A 22,696-nucleotide genomic window follows, 5' to 3' on the forward strand; every position below is an offset into this window, starting at 1 on the left:
CCTGCATCAGCAGTTACAGAGGTGGTGCTGATGCAAAGCTATTCCTCCCCCTCAGCCATAGAGAGGTACAGCAAGGCTCCAGCATGGGATCAGTGACCATGTGGTCCCCAGTCGCTGCTGCTGTGACATGGCTGAGTTACTTCTGAAATCGCAGTTTCTTCAGCTTACACACTGAAGTGTCCACAAACATTGGATTGGTCTCCTGCTATGTGTCTATGGGGATTTTATTTCCCCCCCAGGAGACAAATCAGAAACTTTATTAACACGTTTTGTTGGGGAGCACTGTACTAGTTAGTTAGGCAGGCTTAGGTGAAGTTTTTGCAATTGTTTCCATACATTTTGTATATGTGAGGAGTAGATGGTTGAGGCGGGTGAGAGTGGTGCATAGGTTGTCTTTGACGCTTTATAGTATTGAAAAACAGTGTGATATTCCATTGAGCAAAATACAAAAAGCAACATATTTACGCACAAAATGTGTTTGCGTGAATCTGCCATCTTGCAAACGTTTTTTTGTTTCCCTTGCACATATGAAGATTTTTTATTTTACAACATTTGCACATGTATGAGTTCATTCTTAAAGTAGGGTTGACATGAAATACCAATCTGTCATATGGTCATTTGAAATGCAGATGATGTAGACCCGGCGCGTTCACCAGGCTCAGCCAGGAATGTGCTCTCCCGTGCTCTCTGTAATTGGATTCCAGGAGATCCACTAAAGATATTAATACAAAGCTCATGCTAGAGATGACGAGTAGACTGACCTTCTGGTTCAAATTGGCCCTCTTGCCCTCTTATGCAGTCCTCATACGGTGCCTGCTGGAAGCAGTGGGATTATTAACAACTTAGGCTGTCACTCAAGGTGTGCCTGGTTTAACTGCAGATGATCAGTGTTGATGGGATCTGATTAGGTAACACTGATTTTCTATCATTTTTAGTACTCTTCTGTAGATAATACTCCCAAAAAGCACTTACCATTTAGACAACGTTTTTTGAACTGTGGCTAATGTGTTTAATACATCTTTTATTTGATTTAATTATTCATTTTGGAGCTTGGTGCTATAACCACCTCTGACTGTTGTCACGAAAGACCAAAATTTCCAAAAGAAGTCAGCCTTTAACTTGCTTTGCTTTCTTGCTTTGTTTTTGATGTGTTTAAGACTCGTTTTTGTTAAATTGGACCAGCGCCATAGGCTTATTACTGCACTGAGAAGAGTAATTGATCTCTGCCTGCTGCCCTGTTGTAGTGATACATAGTCTTTGTTGGGGTGTATTATACAGTTTAGTGATGTGGTAAAAGGTTATTCCTGGCAAAATTCAGTTTGTTGAACTTTTTACTCATGAAATAGACTTCATCTTGTTTTTTAGGGTGTCATTCAATATATCACACCATACAGACCAGATTAAATAGGAAGTTAAAACTGATGAGGACACAATCACAACTGAGAAAGGCAGAAGAGATAAAGAAGGTGTGATTTACCAGATTTTTTTTATATACTGTCCATGGTGTTTTATATCTTAACAGTCAATGTCACATTTTAGCATGCACATGTGTCCTGAGTAGCTTGTGATGTGTGTGTTCCTGCATTATTGCTGTAGTGTGCTTGTGCTTGAGGGGGTCTGTTTGGGGGATTTGGGGCTACTGCTTTTGGTCACACAGAATCAGCAGCCACCTGGTTGCTGCAATGAGGAGGCGGCTGACACAACAGAGGGGCTGAGAGAGGGAGCAGGAGGGGAAGAGGGAGGAGGAGTAGGAGGAGTGGGCAGAGGAGGAGGAGGAGAGGGATAGGAGGAAAACAGGCAGTCGGGAGGCAAACCCCACGCTGTAGCAGCGTTTTCGGGAGGAGAGCTTAGCACTGCCTACACCTTTCTCTCTCTCTCTCTCTCTCCCTCTCTGTGGTGTCTCGGCTCTCTTTTTTTGCTCTTCAGCCTTGACTGAGAAAAAAAGGACTAGCAGCTGCTGTGTTACTGGCGATCGATACCCGGAGCCTTTTCTGGTGCAGATTCACCTGGATTCCAATGGTCATGGTCAAAGAAAAAGGTAGTCCGCCGGTCGTGGTCTGGGAGAGTGTGTGTGTCTGTGATGAGTGTGTTTTTATGGGGTTTGTTTTGCTTGTCGTGCTGCTGACTGTCTGCAGTGTGTGTAGATGTGCAGCATGCCCAGTTGGATTTGCACAGCTCTGTCTGGCTGTTTGAATTACATTTAGTTTGACTGAATTTTTAGTCACAGATTTGATTATTTTTAGACGAGCGGGTACGTATTATAGTCACTGCACTGTGGACATGGTTTTCTTTATGTGGGTGTGTGTTGCTTGCAGCAGTGATGACAAATGAAGCAGTGTAAATGTGCACCTTCAACATATCGACATATTCTCTCTAGTTGAAGACTTGAATGTGCTACGCCCTTCTCAGTACTGTCCAGCAGCTGATGCTTGGGTTGGACTCTGCTTAATTTGGCAGCGTCAGTCTTTATGTAAATGTGTGTTGGAGTAAAGCATCTGGCTTTTTATATAGGAGCTTGACACCAAATGTAAAAAGGTGAGAACGTGCGGATAGTTCAACGTCTTTTTTCTGCAGGCTGAATGAAAAGGTGACATGTAGAGAGAAAAAGTGGAGCACTAGTGTAGGGATCTACACTGCGCAGAGCTATGGAACTGCACTCTCTGTCTCTCTCTCTCTCTCCTTTTCTCTCTCTCGTCCTCTCTCGCTCTGTCTGCAGCCGTTGCCATGGTGACCATCTAAAAGGTACACTCCATTGTTGTCAGCTGTGGCCTCATTCATAGTGTCCTGTTAAAAGAGAAAAGATGATTGTTTCCACCTATAACCGATGTCGCCCAGCTGTGTGGGATGAATTAAGTGAAGTCAGGGGGCATGTTCCTGAGATATTAACATTCCAGGGGCAATTTCCAGGGGCATGTGGTCATGCGGTTGTCTGTTATTTGTCTATATGACTCACAGCAAGCAGCTACATAGGCACAATTTTCTATAGTAAAAATGTTCTGTTTCATTTAAAAATGTAATGGAAACATTACAGCACAAATGGTAATTAATAAGCATGCATCTATAAATCTATAAATATTACTAAAGCAAACTATTACTACTACATCACTAAGCAAACTATAAACCTCACTGTTTTCCACATCAAAGTCAGCTGCACCGGGGCTGATTATGAAAGTAATTAATCACAGTAATAAGTCATTATAGATGACCATTATACTCCAAGTCCCTCATGTTAACCCGCTTGATACAGTGTTATCTTCCAGCTTGTGCAGACAGAGTTTGTGTTCTGTGTGTGGGCATGTGATATTTTTATGCTTTGTCTGAAAATATTTCTATCACCAAAAAAACATGTTTACAGATTTTTTTTGACAGATTTGAGTGTGTAGGTTTGTTTATGTATCTGACAGCACACTGGTGGCTGGAGGCGGCGTCCGGCTCTGGAGCTGTTCCCTTGATGTGGATTCGACTGGCCACAATGAAAAAGGCCTTTGCCACCGAGTCCCTGTGCTGGCAGAACACCCGTAACCTCTGCCTGCCACATGTTCATCGCTCCCGATCCCTCTTAAAGTTTTTTCCGTAGACTTAACCCGCTACCTCGCTTGTCGACTCTTTGGTGATTTGATTTGGTGGTGGCAGGAGAGGCATGTCTGGGTTTATCGTCCACATTTAGAGGCCTCTGGGTTTTCATTCCTCTGAACAGAAAGCTGTGCGAATGCTTTTGCGACGTAAGATTTCCTCCTGTACCCTAGAGAAATCTCATCATGCAATCTGTCGGAGGCCAGGTGGGCTCTGTAGCATCAGGGTCCACAGCTGACCAAGTACTGAATTACACTGTATGCTCAAAATGATGAATCATAATAAACGGATTGCAGTGTTAGCGTTTTGTCTGCTTGCAGGCGGTTGTCCTATTTTCAAACCCAAGAATACCCTTGAAATAGTTTGTAATTTATTGGGGCCACGTGTACCGAAGGCAGGCTCATCTTTTTTACCTTCTATCTACACGTGCTTTTGAGATTTGTGCACATTTGTACAACTAGTTGATTAATTTATGCTCTCTCTTGCGTTCTCTGTATTGAATTGCGTAAGAAGCCCAGCTGACCGCTCTATGCTCTGCAGAATTAGATAATCGGAATCAGATACACGTCACTTGCCTTGTGCAAAGCACCACAGACTCCCAGAACTCTCTGCATTCACAACATGAACCGTTTCTTTTGACATGAACGTCTAATGTCGTGCGCCTCCGCTGCTGCCTCCCATGATTTCGCAGAGTGCTGCAGACAACTGCAGTGGTGCCTCATCTTTGAAGCTTACCAGTGTCTACCCCCTGAAAGAGGAGCTAAACTCTTTCACAGACATCAATGCAACACACACTCTCATAGACACGCAGTGTTTGTACAGCTGGAGCACAGGACCAGAATATATAGATGAGATAAGTGGGCGGCTAGGGAGAGACAGTCACAGACCTAAAATATACAGGCTACAACAACAAGAGTGACGTGAGAACATCATGAAAGAAACACAGGCTGTAGCCATACATTGTGCCAGTCAACAAACATCCTCCCTGTCTGGCATCAATCGATTTGACTATCACAGGGAACGCGACACAGTGTGGGGTTTGTAATGGGCCATCATTCAGAGGCAAAGAGCCAAGGCCTTCATCAGCTCCTCCACTACAAACGCAATGGCTTCTGCAGTTCATGAAGCCACCATTGTCTCCTCTCAGATAAGTAGCTGGAAGTCCCTCTCTCTGTTCATCAGAGAATTATTATTATTATGTACCTACCCAACAAGAAAAGCGCCGCACTGGCGCTCAACCATTCAGACCAGATCATTATTCCAAACCCAATTCCCTAAGGAGTAGTTATTCATGGTTGGGGGGCCTGGTGGAGGCCGATAGGGTTCCCCCCTGCAATTTGTGCCCGTGTTTGAAGTGCTTTGTCTGGGACGTTGGTGGTAGGGCAGAGGGGCGGGGCGGTGGTGAATGCAGCCATACATATTCATGGAGGGGAGGGTTAAGAGCCTCTTGTTATGTCTGTGTGATGAAGAGCTCTGCACACCCTCCCCCAAACACATTCGATCATGCACTGGGATTTCATGGTGGGCATATCTCGTGCCCTTTGATATTCATCATGGGTCAGGCCCCCTTGGATTGATATTGGAGGAAAAAGTGTGTCTGTGAATGTGTGTGCTTGTTACCGATGAAGCACACACATCTGGGGCCAAAAGTACAGGCATGGATGCATGGAGTGGAAATGGCTGCCTTTGCTCTCTTCATTTGTTCCTCTATCTCTTTTTGTAACACACACACAAGTACACACTAAGGCACATGCACACATACTGTACAAAACACACACACACACACACACACACACACTCCTTTGGGGCTGCTATCTGTGCGTACTGGAAACTCTTCTGTCTGCGACTCTTACAGTAGCAAAGGCGGCAAGCGACTGAATATTTTATTATATCTTTTCATCTCTCATCTATTGTTTAATTAAATTCCCATTTTCCCAGTGCATTTCCAAGCCGCTACTATGTCTATGCATTCCTCGGGGTTCATGGTAGGAAATGAAGGCAACAAAGTCTGAAGCTTTCTCAGCAAATCCCAGACCCTCTGTCAATAACCCCACTCCATTGTTATTTACCAGCAAGGCTGGCGCACGTGCTATGGTAAAGTCTGTCCTCAGGGAATTCAAGATGGCCTTCTTCACTCCCCTCCAGAGTATCATATGCAGCCTTTATTATTGCCAACGCAGCTAGGCTGTGCTTAAATGGGTGGGGGTGCGTAGCGGGGTGGGCGGACGGGTTGTGGGGGTGGAGAGAGCAGCCCCCTTTCCTCTGTGCCTGGCTTTGGGATGCTCTGCTGGTTATTGTTCCCGCAGCACCACGGTTGTGTGTGTATGCATTGGTTCATTGTGTGTACAGGCTCATATCAGTCACTTTATCCCCTGGTGATGAGGCAGGACAGATCACTCTGTCAGCACAGCCAACACATCCAACCCAGAATGAGGAATGTGAGCAGCAGTCGGAAAAATTGTACTACTGTATATTTCACAGTGAGTTGCTCTGTGCAGTGGTTGCTTCATGTACTGTGTGCTTACTTATTTATAGCATTATATAATATACATTCCAGCAAATCAAGCGCCATTTTGCTGCTATCACAAGAACCCCCAAAGTATCACTAATGGATTTATTTCAAACCCATGCTATCAAGGTAAACTTGCTTCAAGTCGTACTTTTGTAGACACAGAGTCATAAGTGTGGAGGCCTGCTGAACATTTGAAAGAGATATCGCTATGGGATTTCATGTCCAAACAAATTCTGTAAATGGTTCAATCTGAGCCCTTTCAGCGAATTTAACAGCCTGTTTTATGTCAGCTTCTTTAATTTCTATGAAACACCACACAGGGCAACCATCTCAGCTTGCTTTTGCCACAGTCTCTCTCCCTCTGTGCAGCCACTGCTGAGGCAAACACAGCACTTTACAGCAGCAGGGGCGGGGTCAGCCTGAAAAACCCACAGCGCTCATAGATTCCCATCCAAACCTCATTTTTTTGGATCCTCTGCACATGGGACTCCAACATCTGTCTTGGATTTTTGTCAACCTGCTATGACGTTAGCAGTGTTGACTTTTCCATGCTGTGCTGTCCCCACTGACAGCACAGCCCTATGAAATGTTAAAAATAGTAAGTCGGCAATACAAACAGGCTCAAAGAGAGATTGTTGGCATCATGACAATGAACAATATATATTTAAAGCTGCTCTAATCAATATTTTAATGTTAGCATTGGATAAAATGTGTAGTTTGGTTTAGAAGAAGGTTTAGAAGAATTACCACCACCTCTCTCCAGGACCCCCCTTTTTTTAGTATATTTTAACACTTATTTTGGTTTTTACAGCCTGCTGCTTCTGTTTTGGTTCATTCTCACCACTCTCATTAGCATTCTGTCAGATGGAAAACCAAAAACCAACCCAGAACTAAACATGAAACCAACATAATTAGCCACTTACTGGTGAATATAATGGAACATTTAGCAGTTAATGATACATTTACCCTGTGAGTTGGTAGAGACCAAACCAGAGCTCGGCCGGGATGTTGAGGCTTGAGTTGGGTGGAGGCAGGGTCTCTAAAAGTGGAGAAATGTGGCTCCCAGTAATTCCAAAGTTGTCTTATTCACATCTTATATTTTCTTAGCCACAGGCACCTCTACCTCTATTGTTTAGAGTTGTACGGTGTGCACAGCTGAGGTCAGGACTGTGTGCGGTCACCGAGGCTAAGCAAGCTGCCGGATGGTCAGTAAATCTTCCATAATTGTAGGGCTGCCTGTTTGTTAAATGGCAACGTCTCACAAACAAAAGATGTGAGTGTGGAGGATTTGGAGTCCGGAGAATGATTAGTTGAGAAATGCAGTTACTTTTTGAATGAATAATGTGTATTGACGCTAATGTCGCCAAGCAATTGTTTGCAACACGTTCCCTATGTTAACTCTATAAAGCGATAATGAGTCAGTTTTATGTTTACAGCTTATTGTGCTGTTGTCACATGTTTAAAAATCACTTAAAGCACTTAAGAAGTTTGTGATTCAAATTCTATTATCTTGATTCTATATTGCTTTGCTTCAAGAATGTCCTCGGTGTCAAAGGGAATGCCTGTTGTAACATATTTTGTAGTTTTGGCCATCATTCCTATCAGTAATATTAACACTGTACTCACGATTTGAATGGCAAAGGTCTGCAAATGTGGCAATATATAGCCAAACTTATATGAAAGAGAAAGTGAAAGGGAATGAGAATCTGATCATCTGACCACTCATATGTCTTCCTCTGTCAGACTTCATTGTTGTGATGTCTTTGTTTTCAGATCCAAGCAAAGTGATAACCTAGAAGAATTTTATTTAAATTAAGGTCACTATCTATCGCGGAATGAGTTAACACAATGGTGAAACAAGTGCAACTCGCAAAGAGAAAAGAAGCAAATTCCACGTCCCGATGAAGTTAACTGTCAACTGACTACCATCATACCTGCAATTACCAATTATGACCAAAAACCAAAAGGAATATATAACCAGGTTGTAATGAAGTGTAATTTCCCTCTAAGTTGCTCCAGGATAGTTTGCACAAGGCTTAAAATGACTTGTTTCATTGGATATTTTTACCCAGATGGCCTTTGTTTTTCTATGGAGGTGCGATGTCACACACAGAGCTGCTGAGACTCAGTTCACTGTCACAGTTGTCTGGTTCACCCAGAGATGACTCATTGTCCTGCTGAGTGTAATCACATCAGAGACACCAGGGAGACGGATCCTCCACCCTCCATCCCCTCGTACCCACATTCCTCCCAGCCTCCCCGGTGCTGCCCCTGTCTTCTTCTTCCACTGTTTTTCACAACTTCCCTTGTCAGTTAATTCCAAAGTATGAATGGACTGATTCTCTGTGAATGGTATCCATAAGAATAAGACATTTGATAACGTCCCTGGAGGATGAATCAAAGACTGCTGAAGAGTCTCATTAAGAAAATAATGTTCTGAAGACTGGGCTCACTTGCTGATTTGATTTTACTGCAATTAAACTGTCTCTCAATAACAGAAAGCCACTGCGACTTTAGAAGTGGGATGCAAGGTAGGCCAAGTCATCAATAATCCAGAGTAATGTCTCTCTTTGGTAGACCATCGATTGGTCATGATGCTATTTCTGTGCCTTTGGTGGTGTCTTATTTTAGCCTTGCAGTCTAATGATTCATTGCAGAGCAGAAAGAGCAAAGACCCTTTCATGTGTATTCTCAGCGTGTGCGTGCATGTTTGTGTTTGTGTGTGTGTGTGTGTGTGTGTGTGTGCATCTTTGTTTGAAAAAGAGAGAGCAAACGGAAATGAAAGGAGGAAAAAAAGAGGCTGCCTTGCTTGTTAATGCTCCTGAATGTGAAATAATCTGCTGTTTTCAGAATGGCTGATAAGCTGTGTGCAGTGCAGCACTGCATCAGTATTTGCATCCCTACAGTAGTGCAGGATTCGTGTCTGTCTGTGTCAGCAATGCCCAAACTTTTTACTGAGAAGGGCCACAGGCTGACATATCATGGATCTAAAGATAATACTGGATACAGGATGACAATAGCTTATCTTTCTTATATAATTATGATGGATGTCACAATATGTCACATTAAGAAAGTGATTAAATCTTCTCTCAGGTTAAGATTAATGCGTGTTAGTGTAACCAGAGTCATTTGAAGTTTTGTTTTTAAAGGTAGACTATTTTAACGCCATTTGTAGCGCTGTTAGGGGTTAATAATGGTGGCCCGTTGGTACCACTGCTTTGGTTCAGGATTCATTTCATGGATTCCCATGAAATTTGCCACAGACATTAATATTCACCAGAGAATGAAATACATTGACTTGGCACATTAACATCTGACTTTTCCTCCAGCGCCGCCAACCGGTCAAAGTTTTCATGTATACAGTGACAGATCTCAGTATCTGCCTTTTGAATTGGCACAAAACTTGGTACAAACGCTCATGGTTCCCACACAAACAGATCCTAATGGCTTTGGTGATCACCTTGACTCTTTTTGTAGCTTCGTGAGAAATGTCTTGATAGTTATCGGATGGATTGAAATGTGGTTCAGATAGTGCCTGAGGATGAACTTTATGATCCTTTTACTTTTCAAAAACCATAATCATCATTAAAATCTAAATCTGTCCATTTGGTTTATGACCAGCTAAGGACATCCCTGTTAGACTGCTGTACTTTACATTGGATGGTGACTTTATAACATTTGTATGCTAACACGCTACAATTGCTAACATAGTAAACATTACAGCGGCTAAACATCAGCATGTTAACATTATCTTTGTGAACGTGTTAGCCACTAGCTCAAAGTACAGACTCACAGAGCTGCTAGCTTGGCTGCACCTTAGTCTTGTTCGTTGCTCTTCTACACTACATTCTTGCCTCATTGGTACCCTTGTTCTCCTTTTATCTCTTTATCTGTGCAGTTGGAAACATGAAGGCAACTTATTTTTCTGCCTTTATGTTTGACAACTGCTACTTTTTTCTCTTGCACATTTGCGTCTACTACAGAGAGAGATAACCAGTCCCAGCAAACATTAAGCCCGCTCTGTTTTACTGTTATCTGAGCTGTTCGCCATGCTCTGCATACTGTCACACTTGACATCCAGAGGAAAGACGAGAGCTTTAAAACATATTTGTCTCTTCCTCTCTTGTTTAAATCAGTGTCTTTATTAGGATGGGGCAGAAGTTAATCTCAGGCTTTGTTTGACACTAAAACATACCTTTTAAACGTGGCAAAAAGAAGCGATGTATAACATGCACTGCAGCATCATTAATGGGAACATAAGCCAGGCGCAGACAGCAAATGGCCCATGATGTCTTCCTTTGAGGATGAAAGTACAGTAAATTCAATAGTGAAACAGATTTTTATCAATATCCTTTTAGCATGCCATTTTCCGAGCCCTGCTCCCATCAGCATTTTCCTCTTCATCCTCTACTGATCAAGACAGACTATATTTAGGCTGTTGCTGCTCTAGGGGGCCTATCTGGGCCGTGAACCCCAAGTTGTGCTGTCCTGCTCAATGTTGTTCTTTTTTTTTACCCTGACAGGCTCTCAGCAGTTGGTCTTTACCTCTGGTGCTGGTGTGAGGCAGAGCGTGCCCTCAGATGAACACAACTTTAAAAAAAAAAAACTCTGAAAGCAATGTTTCAAAAACTGCACTGGTTACTAGTCACCACGATGACTCATCAACATCACAGTTCAGTCGTAATGTTAACATCTCCTCTCTTTCAGTGGCTCATGCGCAGGACACACAGCACCACTCCACAGAGAAGCCCCTGATCCAGTGCTACAAGTGTGGGGAGCCATGTAAGGGCGAGGTGCTGCGGGTGCAGAACAAGCACTTCCACCTCAAGTGCTTCACCTGTAAAGGTACAGTAACACACAGCTGTGGATTAAATATCAGCTGCTGACTGGATTTCACTAATATTTACTGCTTGATCTGGCTCAGTCTTATTTGTTTACAATGTAGTAATGAGCCCCATACAGCATAGATGAGTAGTTTTACTGAATAGGAGAAAAAGCATGTGGGAGTTGTGTGAAAACAGGCGGATAAGGTGTGAAGTTTTAAAATTCATAGCTAATTTGATACTGTCACAGTATCAAATTTGCTTCCTCCCATTCAGTACATGCTGCCTAATGCTGTCCGCGTATTTTCAAAAATGTGGTTGTCTCCCGAGATGTAGTGTGATGGTTAACAGATATAAAAAAAGTCATATGTCTGCTGGCACTTTAGGTAAAAAGACATAAGTGCGACCGAACAAATTGTTCTTCTTCAATGACAGTACTGAAAAGCATCCCACTTACGCAAAGTTGGATGGGAGCAGTAAGTCCCTAAAGGTCCACGACGTCCTGTCCGTCCTTCTGTAACGAGGGGGATACATGGCGGCATGACTCATCCTCACCTCTCAGACCTACTTGCTCAAATTAAAGTATCCAGACTGCTATGACAAGAGACAGTGCAAATCCTCCTGCGTTTAGCCTTATTACTGATGAATTTCTGGCATTCTGGCATGATTACGATGTAGCCGCCCACGGCAGACCAAGCAGTCTCACTCTTGTAGGCTGAATCTGCCCCTCTCAAGGTCTTGTAGTTAATCTGTGACTGGAGCATGGTTATAGAGTTATCTTAGTTCAGCAAAGGCCCAGAATAACACAAGCAAACACTGAGATTAGGACCTAATTCTGTCCTTAACAAGTGGATATACATGCCTTTACAGAGTCGGTTGTATTAGAAGCGTATGCGTGTGTGTGTGTGTGTGCACATGTTAGCAGTTGCCAAAGAAGACACAAGGGCAGTTTTACTAGCCAAAAAGCACACTGTCCTAGTCCTCGCTCTAAATTTATATGTGCTGCTGTCAGTCTCCAACCTGTAAGAGGACTAATAAAAACAATTGTCAGTGTTCATGCCAGGTTGACTGAGCTTATTGGCACTCAAAGGTTATTAAGCGATACTATCAGTTGGCAGACAAATCTCAAATGCGTTTATCTCATTCCATCAAATGGACAAAAGCGAAACCTTTCAGTTTCCCTGAATTCCCTTTTATTTCAATTTCATAAGCCGACCCTCATAAGTTTCCAAAAAGTCATTTCATGTAATGGCATGCATCTGTTGAAAAGCTGAGGTGGCTGGACATCACAGTCAAAGGCCACCAAATCTCCGCTGCTGGTTTTCTCTCAACTCACTTAGCTTACAAGCTAATCTCATCACCCCTGAGCCATAATGCAATTAAATCTGATTCTCTCCCTCACTCGCTCCCATTCATCCCCAGGATTTAGTGTAGCTCATTGCATAAGAATGATTAGATGCAGTCATCTCAAACATCAGAATATTTTCCCTCTTAGCTGTGGTATTTCCAAAAGGCTATTAAATTCCCAGGCTCGCTGGAATGGTGGACGACGTGACTTGTGACCGTTCTGTGGTTGAAATACTGTACATACAGTCACGTCTTATGTCTGAACTGGAGTTTACACAACATACGCAGTCATAATTTTCTGTCTGAGAATAAGCGAACTTTAGCAAATCCAGGAAACGCCAAGAGAAAGCAAAGACTCATATTGATGTTTTCTGCTGTTTTGCTAATATAATGACTGATGTCCCTGTAATAACATGTTTGGACGGGGTAGTGTGAGGTTTCTTGAATATATTATAGAGATATTATTCATTACTGGAATATTATAATGTGACATGGAAAAGAAGTAGTTATTTTAAGTCATACATTTTTCCTTCTATTTCCCTTAAATAAAAAAATAATGACATTCTCAAAAGCCTCAGCTGTGCCTTTGTGTTTCGTCTAAATTAGCAAATGTTCAAGCTTGCTAGTAAGTTGAACATGGTAAACATTTGATCTGCTAAAAATGGGCACAGCCTCACAGAGCTGCTAGCATTTAACTCCTGTTTATTGTACATTTGATTTGAGCATATCACACACAGGTGATGGTCAAAGCACATCAGATAAACAGCCCGAAAAGTTAAAAGCCACAAATCTGTAGCCACCCCGAGTGTCTCCGATTGGTTTCACAGAGATGAAAGTCATTGTGATATCCCACATTAAATTTCGTGAATGCCATATTTTTTCCGGTACAGTCAATGTTTCGCATATTTCAGACATAAAACCCAACGACAGCACCACACCAACATTAAATAGCCCAAACTCTCAATTGTTCCCTAATTGGCATTTCTTCCCTCGCCAGTCTTTCATGTTTGTGCAGATGACAAGGTTACATTTGAATGGAAGGAAGCTTGTTGGAGACTGACGGTGTACTTTGGAGTATTTAGAGCCAGTTATCTTCAGAAACAGATCAAGGCCATTTCCTGGGCTCGACAATTGTAGAAGAGCTGTTGCATTGAACAGTCTACCTCCACACTTACAATGAAAAGACCTTGCAGCGCTGATTGATCAACATGGTTTCTCACTGCTTGATTGGTATGGTCTGCCAAACAATTCTGGATTGAACTGGGAGCAGCATTGCGTATTTTCACTCAATACAGACCAATACTGAGTGGCCTCTTATGAGTTTATTTCAATTAATCTTATAGTTAAGGACTCATGATGTTATCGATAACTATGAGGGACTCCTGGGCTTATGTTATTGCTTGTGTTATGATTGTAACATGCCATATTTCTGTTGTTATTGATGTTTTTGCTGTGTGTTGTTGTCATTGTTGTGTATTTGTTTGTTTCCTTCTTTGCATGTCTATTTTGCGTAAACTTAAAAAAAAAGATTCCTCAGTGCAGAGTTCCTCTAAAGGGAGAAGGTTCAGAGTTTTTTTTCATGTGACTGTGAACACGGCTGATGAAAGGATTTTACGTTACGCTTCACATTGTAATGCACAGAGCTGTTAAAATGTATTTTTTACTGACTTTTTTTTTTTTTAGTCAGCATCCATTTCATGCATTCAGCGAGCCTCTCAGGATTAGACGGACTAGCAAGTCTTAACAAAGCCATTGATGCGTGGAGGAGTTGTGCGGCTTGATGGTTGGGTGAGTTGTGTGTTATACGGGCAGAGCACTAAATGACCTGACTCGCGGAGTGCCAATGTGTGTGTCCCATATAGTGTGCGGCTGTGACCTCGCCCAGGGGGGTTTCTTCATGAAGAATGGAGAGTATCTGTGCACGCTGGACTACCAACGCATGCACGGCACCCGCTGCAATGGCTGTGGGGACTTTGTGGAGGGGGAAGTGGTCACTGCCCTGGGCAAGACCTACCACCCTGCCTGCTTCGTCTGCACCATCTGCAAGTAAGACACACAGGCTTGTTTTACATTAGCTGATAAACCATAAAACCCAGAGAGTCAAGTCTTGTGATTTGTAGAGATGCTATAAATATATTGCAAAATACACAGACAATACACATCTGTAGGTCTGGAAAAGTCTTTGTACTCAGGTCTGACCAACACAGAGGAAAACTCTGGCCTTACAAGAGAGAAAGCAGGGACATACCCTTTTAAAAAGTGTCATAGGTCAATAATAATTCAATAGGAAACAGGGAATCAAACTATCTCAGTCTTGCTGATTTATGTGTAAAACATATTTCTTGCTTTAACCTGAATTTTCTCATTATATGTATTGATTCCGACCAAGATTTCTACAGGTGCTACTCTGTAGAGTTGCATTTGTGAATTCTAGTAGACAGTGTACAGTACCCAACTGTGTGTCGTGCATCATCTGACTAACTGTCCACCTCAGGCACACATTTTTGACACACATCCACATCATCAGATCCTGTCATCTGAAGCCCCATCAGACAGCCTGCAAGCCACAGCTAATAAACTCTTACACTTACCACTGGGCCTCAGCTCATGTCTTAATGTTGATGTCGCCCCACTTCCAGACGACCGTTCCCTGCCGGGGACAGGGTGACCTTTAACGGGAAGGACTGTCTGTGTCAGTACTGTGTCGAGCCCATGTCTCCGGGACCAAAGGACATCCTGGGCTCCAGCAGTAAGTAGCTATTGTCTATTAAAAGTTAATGCACAGGAAGACGTTGCCTTTCACATGATGCTGTTTTGGCTTCCACGCAGAATTGGGAATTTGCAGTAGGATGCAAAGTCAAAGTGGGCTACTTAAAGGAATTAAAAAAGTTTTAGAAAAAAAAAAGTCTGGAGAAAAAAAGCTCTCAGATATGATTCAAGCATGACATTTAATGTAGCTGTTGTCATTTCAGCTGTGGTACTTGTGATGTGAAGAATAATTTTCAGGTTTATATCCGTCATCTTGCTCAAACATTATCAGCATAAATTGAACTGAAGACTGACTGAAATTTCCAAATCTGTTTGAGAGTTTAAAACTTCCTTAAGTATGGAATCGTTCCTTCATTGCCTGTTAGTGGGTCAGTCGACATTACATTATTCATTATTATAATATTAGAATACTAGTGGAGATCCAAAAGTTTCCAAACTAAAACTGGATTTTGGAGGAATGTTTATAAAATGTGACACAATACATTCAGAATATTGATGGAGGAGGATGTGATGTGGGGGTTTCATTCAGGGAGCTCCTCCACCTCTCTCCTCCTCTCGTGAGAACAGCCTGGTGTTCGACCAGCCATGTTCCTTTATGAATAACACCAAGACAGGCCTCGCTAAATAATGCATGGCAATGCATTTCCCTTCCTCTGAAACAGGGAATGTGCAGCCCTCAAACCCCTCCTCTTCCAACTCCTCTCATCCTCCCCTTTTCTCTTTCCTCTCTTCCTCTTCCTGTTCTCTCCCTCTCTCTCCCTCTTTCTCTCTCACCCCCACTGGTCTCTCTGTTGGCGTATGAAGAGCTTTTAGACAAGGTCACCTATAAATAAGGCATGCCGATTCTCCTCACGTCATCATCGCAACCTCGTTATGCCTTACGTAGTTATCGTCCCCCGTGGTTGCAGTGGGCTCTGCGTTGCTTTCATCCTCTATTCATTAAAGAAGAGATGACAAGATGATTGTTCTTTTAGAAACCAACCTCTTACACTTTCAGAGCCTCGGGATCCTACTTGGATATGGATGGAGCTTTTAGAGCCATGGTAAGAGAAATGTGGATGATAGAAAGAGGCAGCTGTCAGGACATTGCTGGTTACACTCTATCACCATCTAGTGTCTTGGATCAGAACTGACAAGATGTCTGGCTCGTTGCAGGCAATAATTTACCCCCAGGTGAATATTGTGAGCCCATTAAAGTCTGTTTTCACGTTAAACAAACCTTCAAGTGAGCGCATGAATTCACTCTACGGGTTCTTCCATTTAATTGCAGTTTTTCACGTGAGAACATTATATGTTTGTGTGTTTTTCAAGCCATAACTCTTCTGCTTTTCACAGACTGTGCAGGATGTGGTCGAGACATTAAGAATGGACAGGCACTTCTAGCATTGGACAGACAGTGGCATCTGGGCTGCTTTAAGTGTAAGGCCTGCAGCAAAGTGCTGACCGGGGAGTACATCAGCAAGTAAGCAGCTCCTATCCTCTGTAATTACAGGCTACTTGGTCAAATTTCATGCCTGCATGAGGTTCACACACAATATGATATTTCACCGTCGAGTCTCTCTCCCCGCAGGGATGGCGCCCCCTACTGTGAGAAGGACTACCAGATCCATTTTGGAGTTCAGTGTGAGGCGTGTCATCAATTCATCACAGGGAAGGTGCTAGAGGTAAGACACAGATATACACACACACACACACACACACACACATCACTCTCTCTGTGCAGCCAGCGGTCTGATGTGCACTTCATGATATGCTTCTGCAAACAGACAATTAATATTGCATCTGGATTTTATACAAATCCTGCTGAGGGTAAGTTTGAAAGATTTTGAATGGAGCAAATACTTAAACTTGAATTTGAGTCCTGCAATTACAACAGATGAATTTGGAATGTATACGAAAGTTGGATTTACATATTGTACATAGAAGTACGTTCATCGTGAACAAATTTTGAGAGTTGGGTGTAACAGCTACATTCTACTTCCCATACAGACAGAGGATGTTGCGTTGCGTAGCTGAATTGTGAAATGTAGTTTGATAATCCACTGTGTAATCTCTTCATCACTGAGCCAAATAGACTCTTGACATGATTGTAGTCAACTAAAAGATTAATTCTTTGCAGATTTTTTTCCTCTTAAATACACATGCTCACACACACTCATACAAACTTCCTTTGTGTCAAAACATATAAATGTTACATAAATCACCTGATGTGACTTGACATTTAGGAAGTGATCGTTGTTCATTAATAGTGTATGTCATGCAGCTGTTATGAAACTCTGAAGTGACTTTACCTCTGTCCTTGACGTTCTCTCTGGTCACTGGTCTCTTGGACAAGTGCTAGCCTGTCTGTTCTGCAGACAGTGATCCAATCAGACACTAAGTTATGTGTCATTTAATGGTATGAAAATGTCACCGCTAGCCAGCCAGCCAGGCTCACAGTAATCCAGCACTAAGGCAGGCCTTTATGACAATAGGAAAAGGCCTCAGCATCTCACCCCTGAGCTGCTGCCAATGGATCAGTGGGGCCAAAGCCATTGCAGCCTGTCTGGTCTGAGTCTAATCACTGACCCAAGACCCAGGTCAAATGCTTTTTAGCCATCAGTGGGTTTGCATATTGTCTGCTCCCCTGGCAGCGCAGGCTGAATGGCTTATTAAAGCCGGTGTTATTAATGCAGCTAATAAAAGTGGAGAGAAACAGGAAGAATGTTTAATGACATGCAACACATATAGCATAAGTGCCTTCGTTATTGTGAGTGATATTCAGTTCATTTCAGTTTTGGGTAGGAGGTGCTATGAAGTGTCTGATACAGTATAATGCAAATATTAGTCAGTGGCTCCTTATCTCTGAGTGTCCACTTGCCCGCTGAAATGTTACTGAGGGTTGTTATGCAGCAGGCAAAATTTCATTTGGGTATTTATCACCCCAGGTCAAAGTCACATGGGCTTCATAATGGTGCACTCTGCATAGAAAGTGCCACATCAGTGGGAATGGAAATTCAGGTGCTCTAGCCGTCAGATCATTTTATTGGACTGCATTGTGCAGGTTATCATAAGGAGGACCACTCAGATATATAAAGGCAGGTTGACAGCGTCAAACAGGCAGATGTCATGGTGGTCACATTCAAAATGAACAAAACAATCTTGCCACTTTTTTATAAAGTTGTACTGAAAGAGAATTTGTCTGAATACGTTAAAGAATTTCACATTCCCTCATGCACCGTTGAGAAAAACCTCACCTACAGGGAGCCTGTGAGACCATTTTCAGGGGAACATATTCACTAACAGCTGCCCAGCACCACCATCAACAACTGTTCTTTAAGGGAGGGAGAGCAGTTACACAACCAGTACACAGGATCTGATGAAACTATCTCTTGCACTAACAGGGTTTGGGTGTTAGAGGAAAGAAATGTAGCTGAGAGCAGGTAGAGAGCACCGGGTTTATTTCCTGGAAGTCGCTGCTCTGCTTCACTCGTTTTACTGCAGGCTTCATTGATCTTCATTTTACTGTGATGTCAAGACTGTTTTGTGTGCTCTGTGTTTTCCAGGCAGGAGATAAGCACTACCACCCAAGCTGTGCGAGATGCAGCAGGTGCAATCAGATGTTCACAGAGGGAGAAGAGATGTATCTGCAAGGTGGGTGGACCCACTGTGTTGTCACATGAAAACTTAGTTGCTGTACTTTTGTTTTTTGTTTTTTTATTGAAACCAAATAATTGCATTTTACCCTACAGGTCTTGTGGCTTAGGGATAAGACACCCCTTTGAAATATAAAATTATGATTGTTTATTATGTGCTGTGTCTGCCAAGTCTTAAAAAGGTGCTGGCATACAACAAGATAGCAGAATGGCTTTAACTCTCCTTCTTTAAGTCTCTGAAACCACCAAAGAGATGAACACACTCTTCTTTTAATGATATTCCCTCATTTGGTGTTTTGATGATGGTGGCTGAGAGCCCCGTCTAACACATCACTCCAAGATCTCCCATACATGTTGAGTTGTCATATGATTCACATCGGTGGAAGAGTGGAAGCATCTGCATTTGCTGTGTGTCTTCACTAATTTATGTAGGCTTTTCCTTTAACTCGTCAAAGAAGGTTTGACAAATCAAAAGGATATTCCTACACAATGGCTAACAGCGCCAAAGTGTACTGGAAATGCAACATTGCAGTCATTGACCTTCATCAGGCATCACCTCAACAATATGAAACCTTTACAGCCTTTTACAGCCACAGGCTGCAGCAACCAGTCATAAAGGAGCCAATCCTGAGATCAATAATCATAATCACAATTGATTATTTTCAGTTATTGACGATGTAATTGTCTCAGGAATTTTTGATTAGTTACTGCAGCCTGTGGCTCTAGTGTGGAGATGATGTTTCATGTTGTGTGTGTTTGATGCATGACAAAATAAACGTAGAGACTGTGCAGGAATCTGAAATTTCTTTTGCGTAATTCAGTTTTCCCTATGTACTGTCTACCAGGTATTCAGTGTTAAACCGAGTCCTTTACTTTGTCTCCCATCTGTATGCACATCCAGATTATGAGAAAACTCTTGTAAATATGGTTCGAATCCGCTGGCTGGCAGGTTAGGTTAAATTCCCCATAAGTGTGAGTGTGAATGGTTGTCTGTCTCCACGTGTTGGTCCTGTGGTTGGCTGGCAACCAGTCGGGTGTGTACCGCGCCTCTCGTCCAAAGTCAGCTGGGACTGGCTCCAATCATGTGAATATACTTATACTAGAATACTCCATATTTCTGCATGTTATTCTAAATATTTTTTCTCTATGTCGTGCTCCTCAGGATCAACAGTCTGGCATCCTGGCTGCAAGAACACCACTAGAACAGAGGAGAGACACAGGGAGCGGGTAGGAATTTGGGCATCACTGACTCCATTGTCCATAACTTTTGCTTGACTGAAAGCACCTTCCTGTTCATGTCTCATGACAATGTTTTACCAGAAAAGATAGGAATTCGTCATATGGAACAGGGGATATATGGGCTATTGCCACTCCCTGGCTGAAATGTTAAAACTTAACCTACTGTGGTTTAAATCATTTGCCTGTTGAGGCAGTGTTGTGTGTGTGTGTGTGTGTGTGGGCCTTTGCTTGTGTGTCTGTCTGTGTGTGTCTGTGTGTATATAAATATTTGTTCATGTGCATATTTATATGTTGACATGTACGCCTTGTTGTATGTGTGAAGTGTGAGTCGGGCTGGAGAGGCACAACCCTTGTGTGATGTCCTGTGAACCCCCCTCTCCCTTCCTCCACAGCTATTGCCTCCGTCCCTCTTATTCCTCCAAAAAACAGAAAGGCAGGTACTGTATTCGCTATTGGCTATGAGATGGCATCACCCATGTACAGTACATAGGATACGTTGCACTGTATGCTGCCATCTGCTGGAGACAGCCTGCAGTGCCTTCTCTGTGTGTCATACGGAGCCATTCAGTTTTGTCTTTTAATACCTTAGATTACGCTCATATCAAACAGGTGCATGAGACAAAGACAAAGACCCAAAGTCCAAAGACATTTGGACGAGCAGACAAAATATCACAGATGTCAAATTCGCCTTTTCTAAATCCCCATTTACTCATTAGTTGAAAATCTCATTTAATTACGCCACATTCAGACCTGCTGCTGCCATCCAAACTGTTCATTCCCCATAAACAGGCATGAAGTTCTTAAAAACATAAAATCACAGCGCTACAGCACTCATTCACTTTGCAAATTTGCAAATGAATGACCTAATCATGAGATGACATGTTAGTATTTCAAAGTACTTCATGTAATCGATGAAACGTAAATACAGGGTTTGCAATTCCCTCTCATCGCTCATACAGTATAAAAGCCAAGCAGTGTAATGTTGGAGTGTTTGGGTAAAAATCACGGTTATATGCAGATGGCAGGGGGCTGTGGATCATGGGAGACTGACTGCTTGAGGTTGTTGTTACTAATAGCCTCTTGTGTGTTTTCTCCTTACAGCCTACGAGGTCGTCGTCCGAGAGTATTTGTTCCAGACCTGGTTCAAGCATACCTGGCTCACCGGGTCACACGATCTATGTAAGAAATTCTATGGGGTTATATGTCTAAATAGTCTCTTTTATAACATCCCGTTTTGACAGTTACACCTTGTTTGGAAATAGATTTTTTTACTGTAGTAATCTCCATTTACCCTTGTGTGTGTATGCATGTTTGTTTTTATTTGTCTCCCTAGGCAAAAGTAGACAATGAGATCCTTGATTACAGAGACCTAGCTGCCATTCCAAAAGTCAAAGCCATTTATGACATTGAGCGCCCCGATCTTATTACCTATGAACCCTTGTACACCACCTCCCTGGATGAGAGAGAGGAGAGACGAGAGAGTGTGGGAGAGGTAAACACAACAGGCCGCATGCATCTTTTCCTGCATGCACGCCATCTTTATGCACATTACAGTACTGTGCATTAAGATAAATATTCCTCAAGTGATCCTCTGTTTCGCTGAGGGCTCTGTTTTTCCTCTGGTGGTGTTTCACCCTCATGAAAAGAAGAAGTCTTTACTGATTCTGTGAGATGTTATGCTTCATGCTTTTATACAGAACTGAACCTTTGTGTCCCTTCACAGCTCCACACTGCCAGGAGGGAGCGTTCCCCCTTGCCCGATGACAAGGTAAGATACGTCACAGCGTCCTGATGATGATAAATGATCCTAAATCGCAAAGGAAAGAACAGAGTATCACATAAAAAAGGAGACCACGTGCGGTGTAGGTACACAGCTTGCAAGAAAGTGACAGATCAGCAGATAGTCTACCTTAAGTCCTGGCACAGAGTGATGTTTTTCTAAAGCTTTTTAGCGCTATGATAGTCTGATATGTATGTCTGGCTCTCTGGGCTCTTTTGTCTCTATGGAGCAGTTTAATATCATCCAGATAAACCCTCTTGTTTTCAAAGAAAGTCTTAAAGGCAAAGTTATAATTGAGATTACTTTGATTCTTCCTAGTCCTCAAGAAACATGTCGCCAACTCCAATCGGTGAGGTGAGCATAGCATTTTTTCATACTCGTCGTTCCCTGTTTGCGACGCACATTCCTTATATAATGTGCAATGTATAATGATACTCAGTAATCGCAGCAGTTTGTTTGATAACCCGTGTGTGTGTGTGTTTGTGTGTGTGTCAGGGCTCTTACGACAGGAGGGAACGCATCCTCCAGAGGTCGACCAGTCAGGGCTCCATAGGATCACCAGTTTATAATCGCCATGGTTACACCCCCACCTTGTCACGGTCACCACAGCATTTTCACAGGCCAGGTGAGCACTTAAAAAGACCACGTTGTGTGTGTGTGTGTGTGTGTGTGTATGTGCGCATTTGCTAGCACACCTATGTTGTTGCACTGTTTGCGATAACATCAGTGATTTCAGGGTTTTTATAAGGTGGATCGATGAGACCTTTACTGGTCAGCTAGACAACAGTTGTGTTAACACTGCGGATGAGTTCACTGACCCGCCATCATAAAGTTCTCACTTCCCTCCTTCTGATCTGCGTATCACTTTAAAGAGGAACTTAACCAAAATTGACTTTGGGTTGTTATGGTGTTTGATTTTTTTTGTTTGGATGATGGACAATCCCTCCTTTTGAAGAATAACAACCTTAAAGTTAATTTTGCACCTTTAGCAACACAATTTCTTTCCATCAGAAAGTTT

General features: G+C 42.6%; 1 protein-coding gene across 6 annotated transcripts in view; it reads left to right on the forward strand.

Moving 5' to 3' along the window:
- ablim1a (actin binding LIM protein 1a) overlaps positions 1-22,696 on the forward strand; it is a 39,611-nt gene that overhangs the window by 8,791 nt on the left and 8,124 nt on the right. For 5 of the 6 annotated variants that reach the window (XM_070841305.1, XM_070841304.1, XM_070841307.1 and 2 more), the window contains exons 2-13: positions 10,793-10,930; positions 14,118-14,301; positions 14,895-15,004; positions 16,360-16,486; positions 16,595-16,688; positions 18,570-18,657; positions 19,822-19,886; positions 21,000-21,077; positions 21,232-21,390; positions 21,622-21,666; positions 21,997-22,032; positions 22,174-22,303. In XM_070841305.1, the coding sequence (XP_070697406.1) occupies positions 10,793-10,930; positions 14,118-14,301; positions 14,895-15,004; positions 16,360-16,486; positions 16,595-16,688; positions 18,570-18,657; positions 19,822-19,886; positions 21,000-21,077; positions 21,232-21,390; positions 21,622-21,666; positions 21,997-22,032; positions 22,174-22,303 (1,254 nt within the window). Of the gene's footprint in view, positions 1-1,868; positions 2,039-10,792; positions 10,931-14,117; positions 14,302-14,894; positions 15,005-16,359; positions 16,487-16,594; positions 16,689-18,569; positions 18,658-19,821; positions 19,887-20,999; positions 21,078-21,231; positions 21,391-21,621; positions 21,667-21,996; positions 22,033-22,173; positions 22,304-22,696 lie in introns of those variants that run through there. The other variant, XM_070841309.1, reaches the window with a different exon arrangement.

This window comes from Pempheris klunzingeri, chromosome 12 (assembly GCF_042242105.1).
Source record: "Pempheris klunzingeri isolate RE-2024b chromosome 12, fPemKlu1.hap1, whole genome shotgun sequence".
In the NCBI taxonomy this organism is placed as follows: domain Eukaryota; kingdom Metazoa; phylum Chordata; class Actinopteri; order Acropomatiformes; family Pempheridae; genus Pempheris; species Pempheris klunzingeri.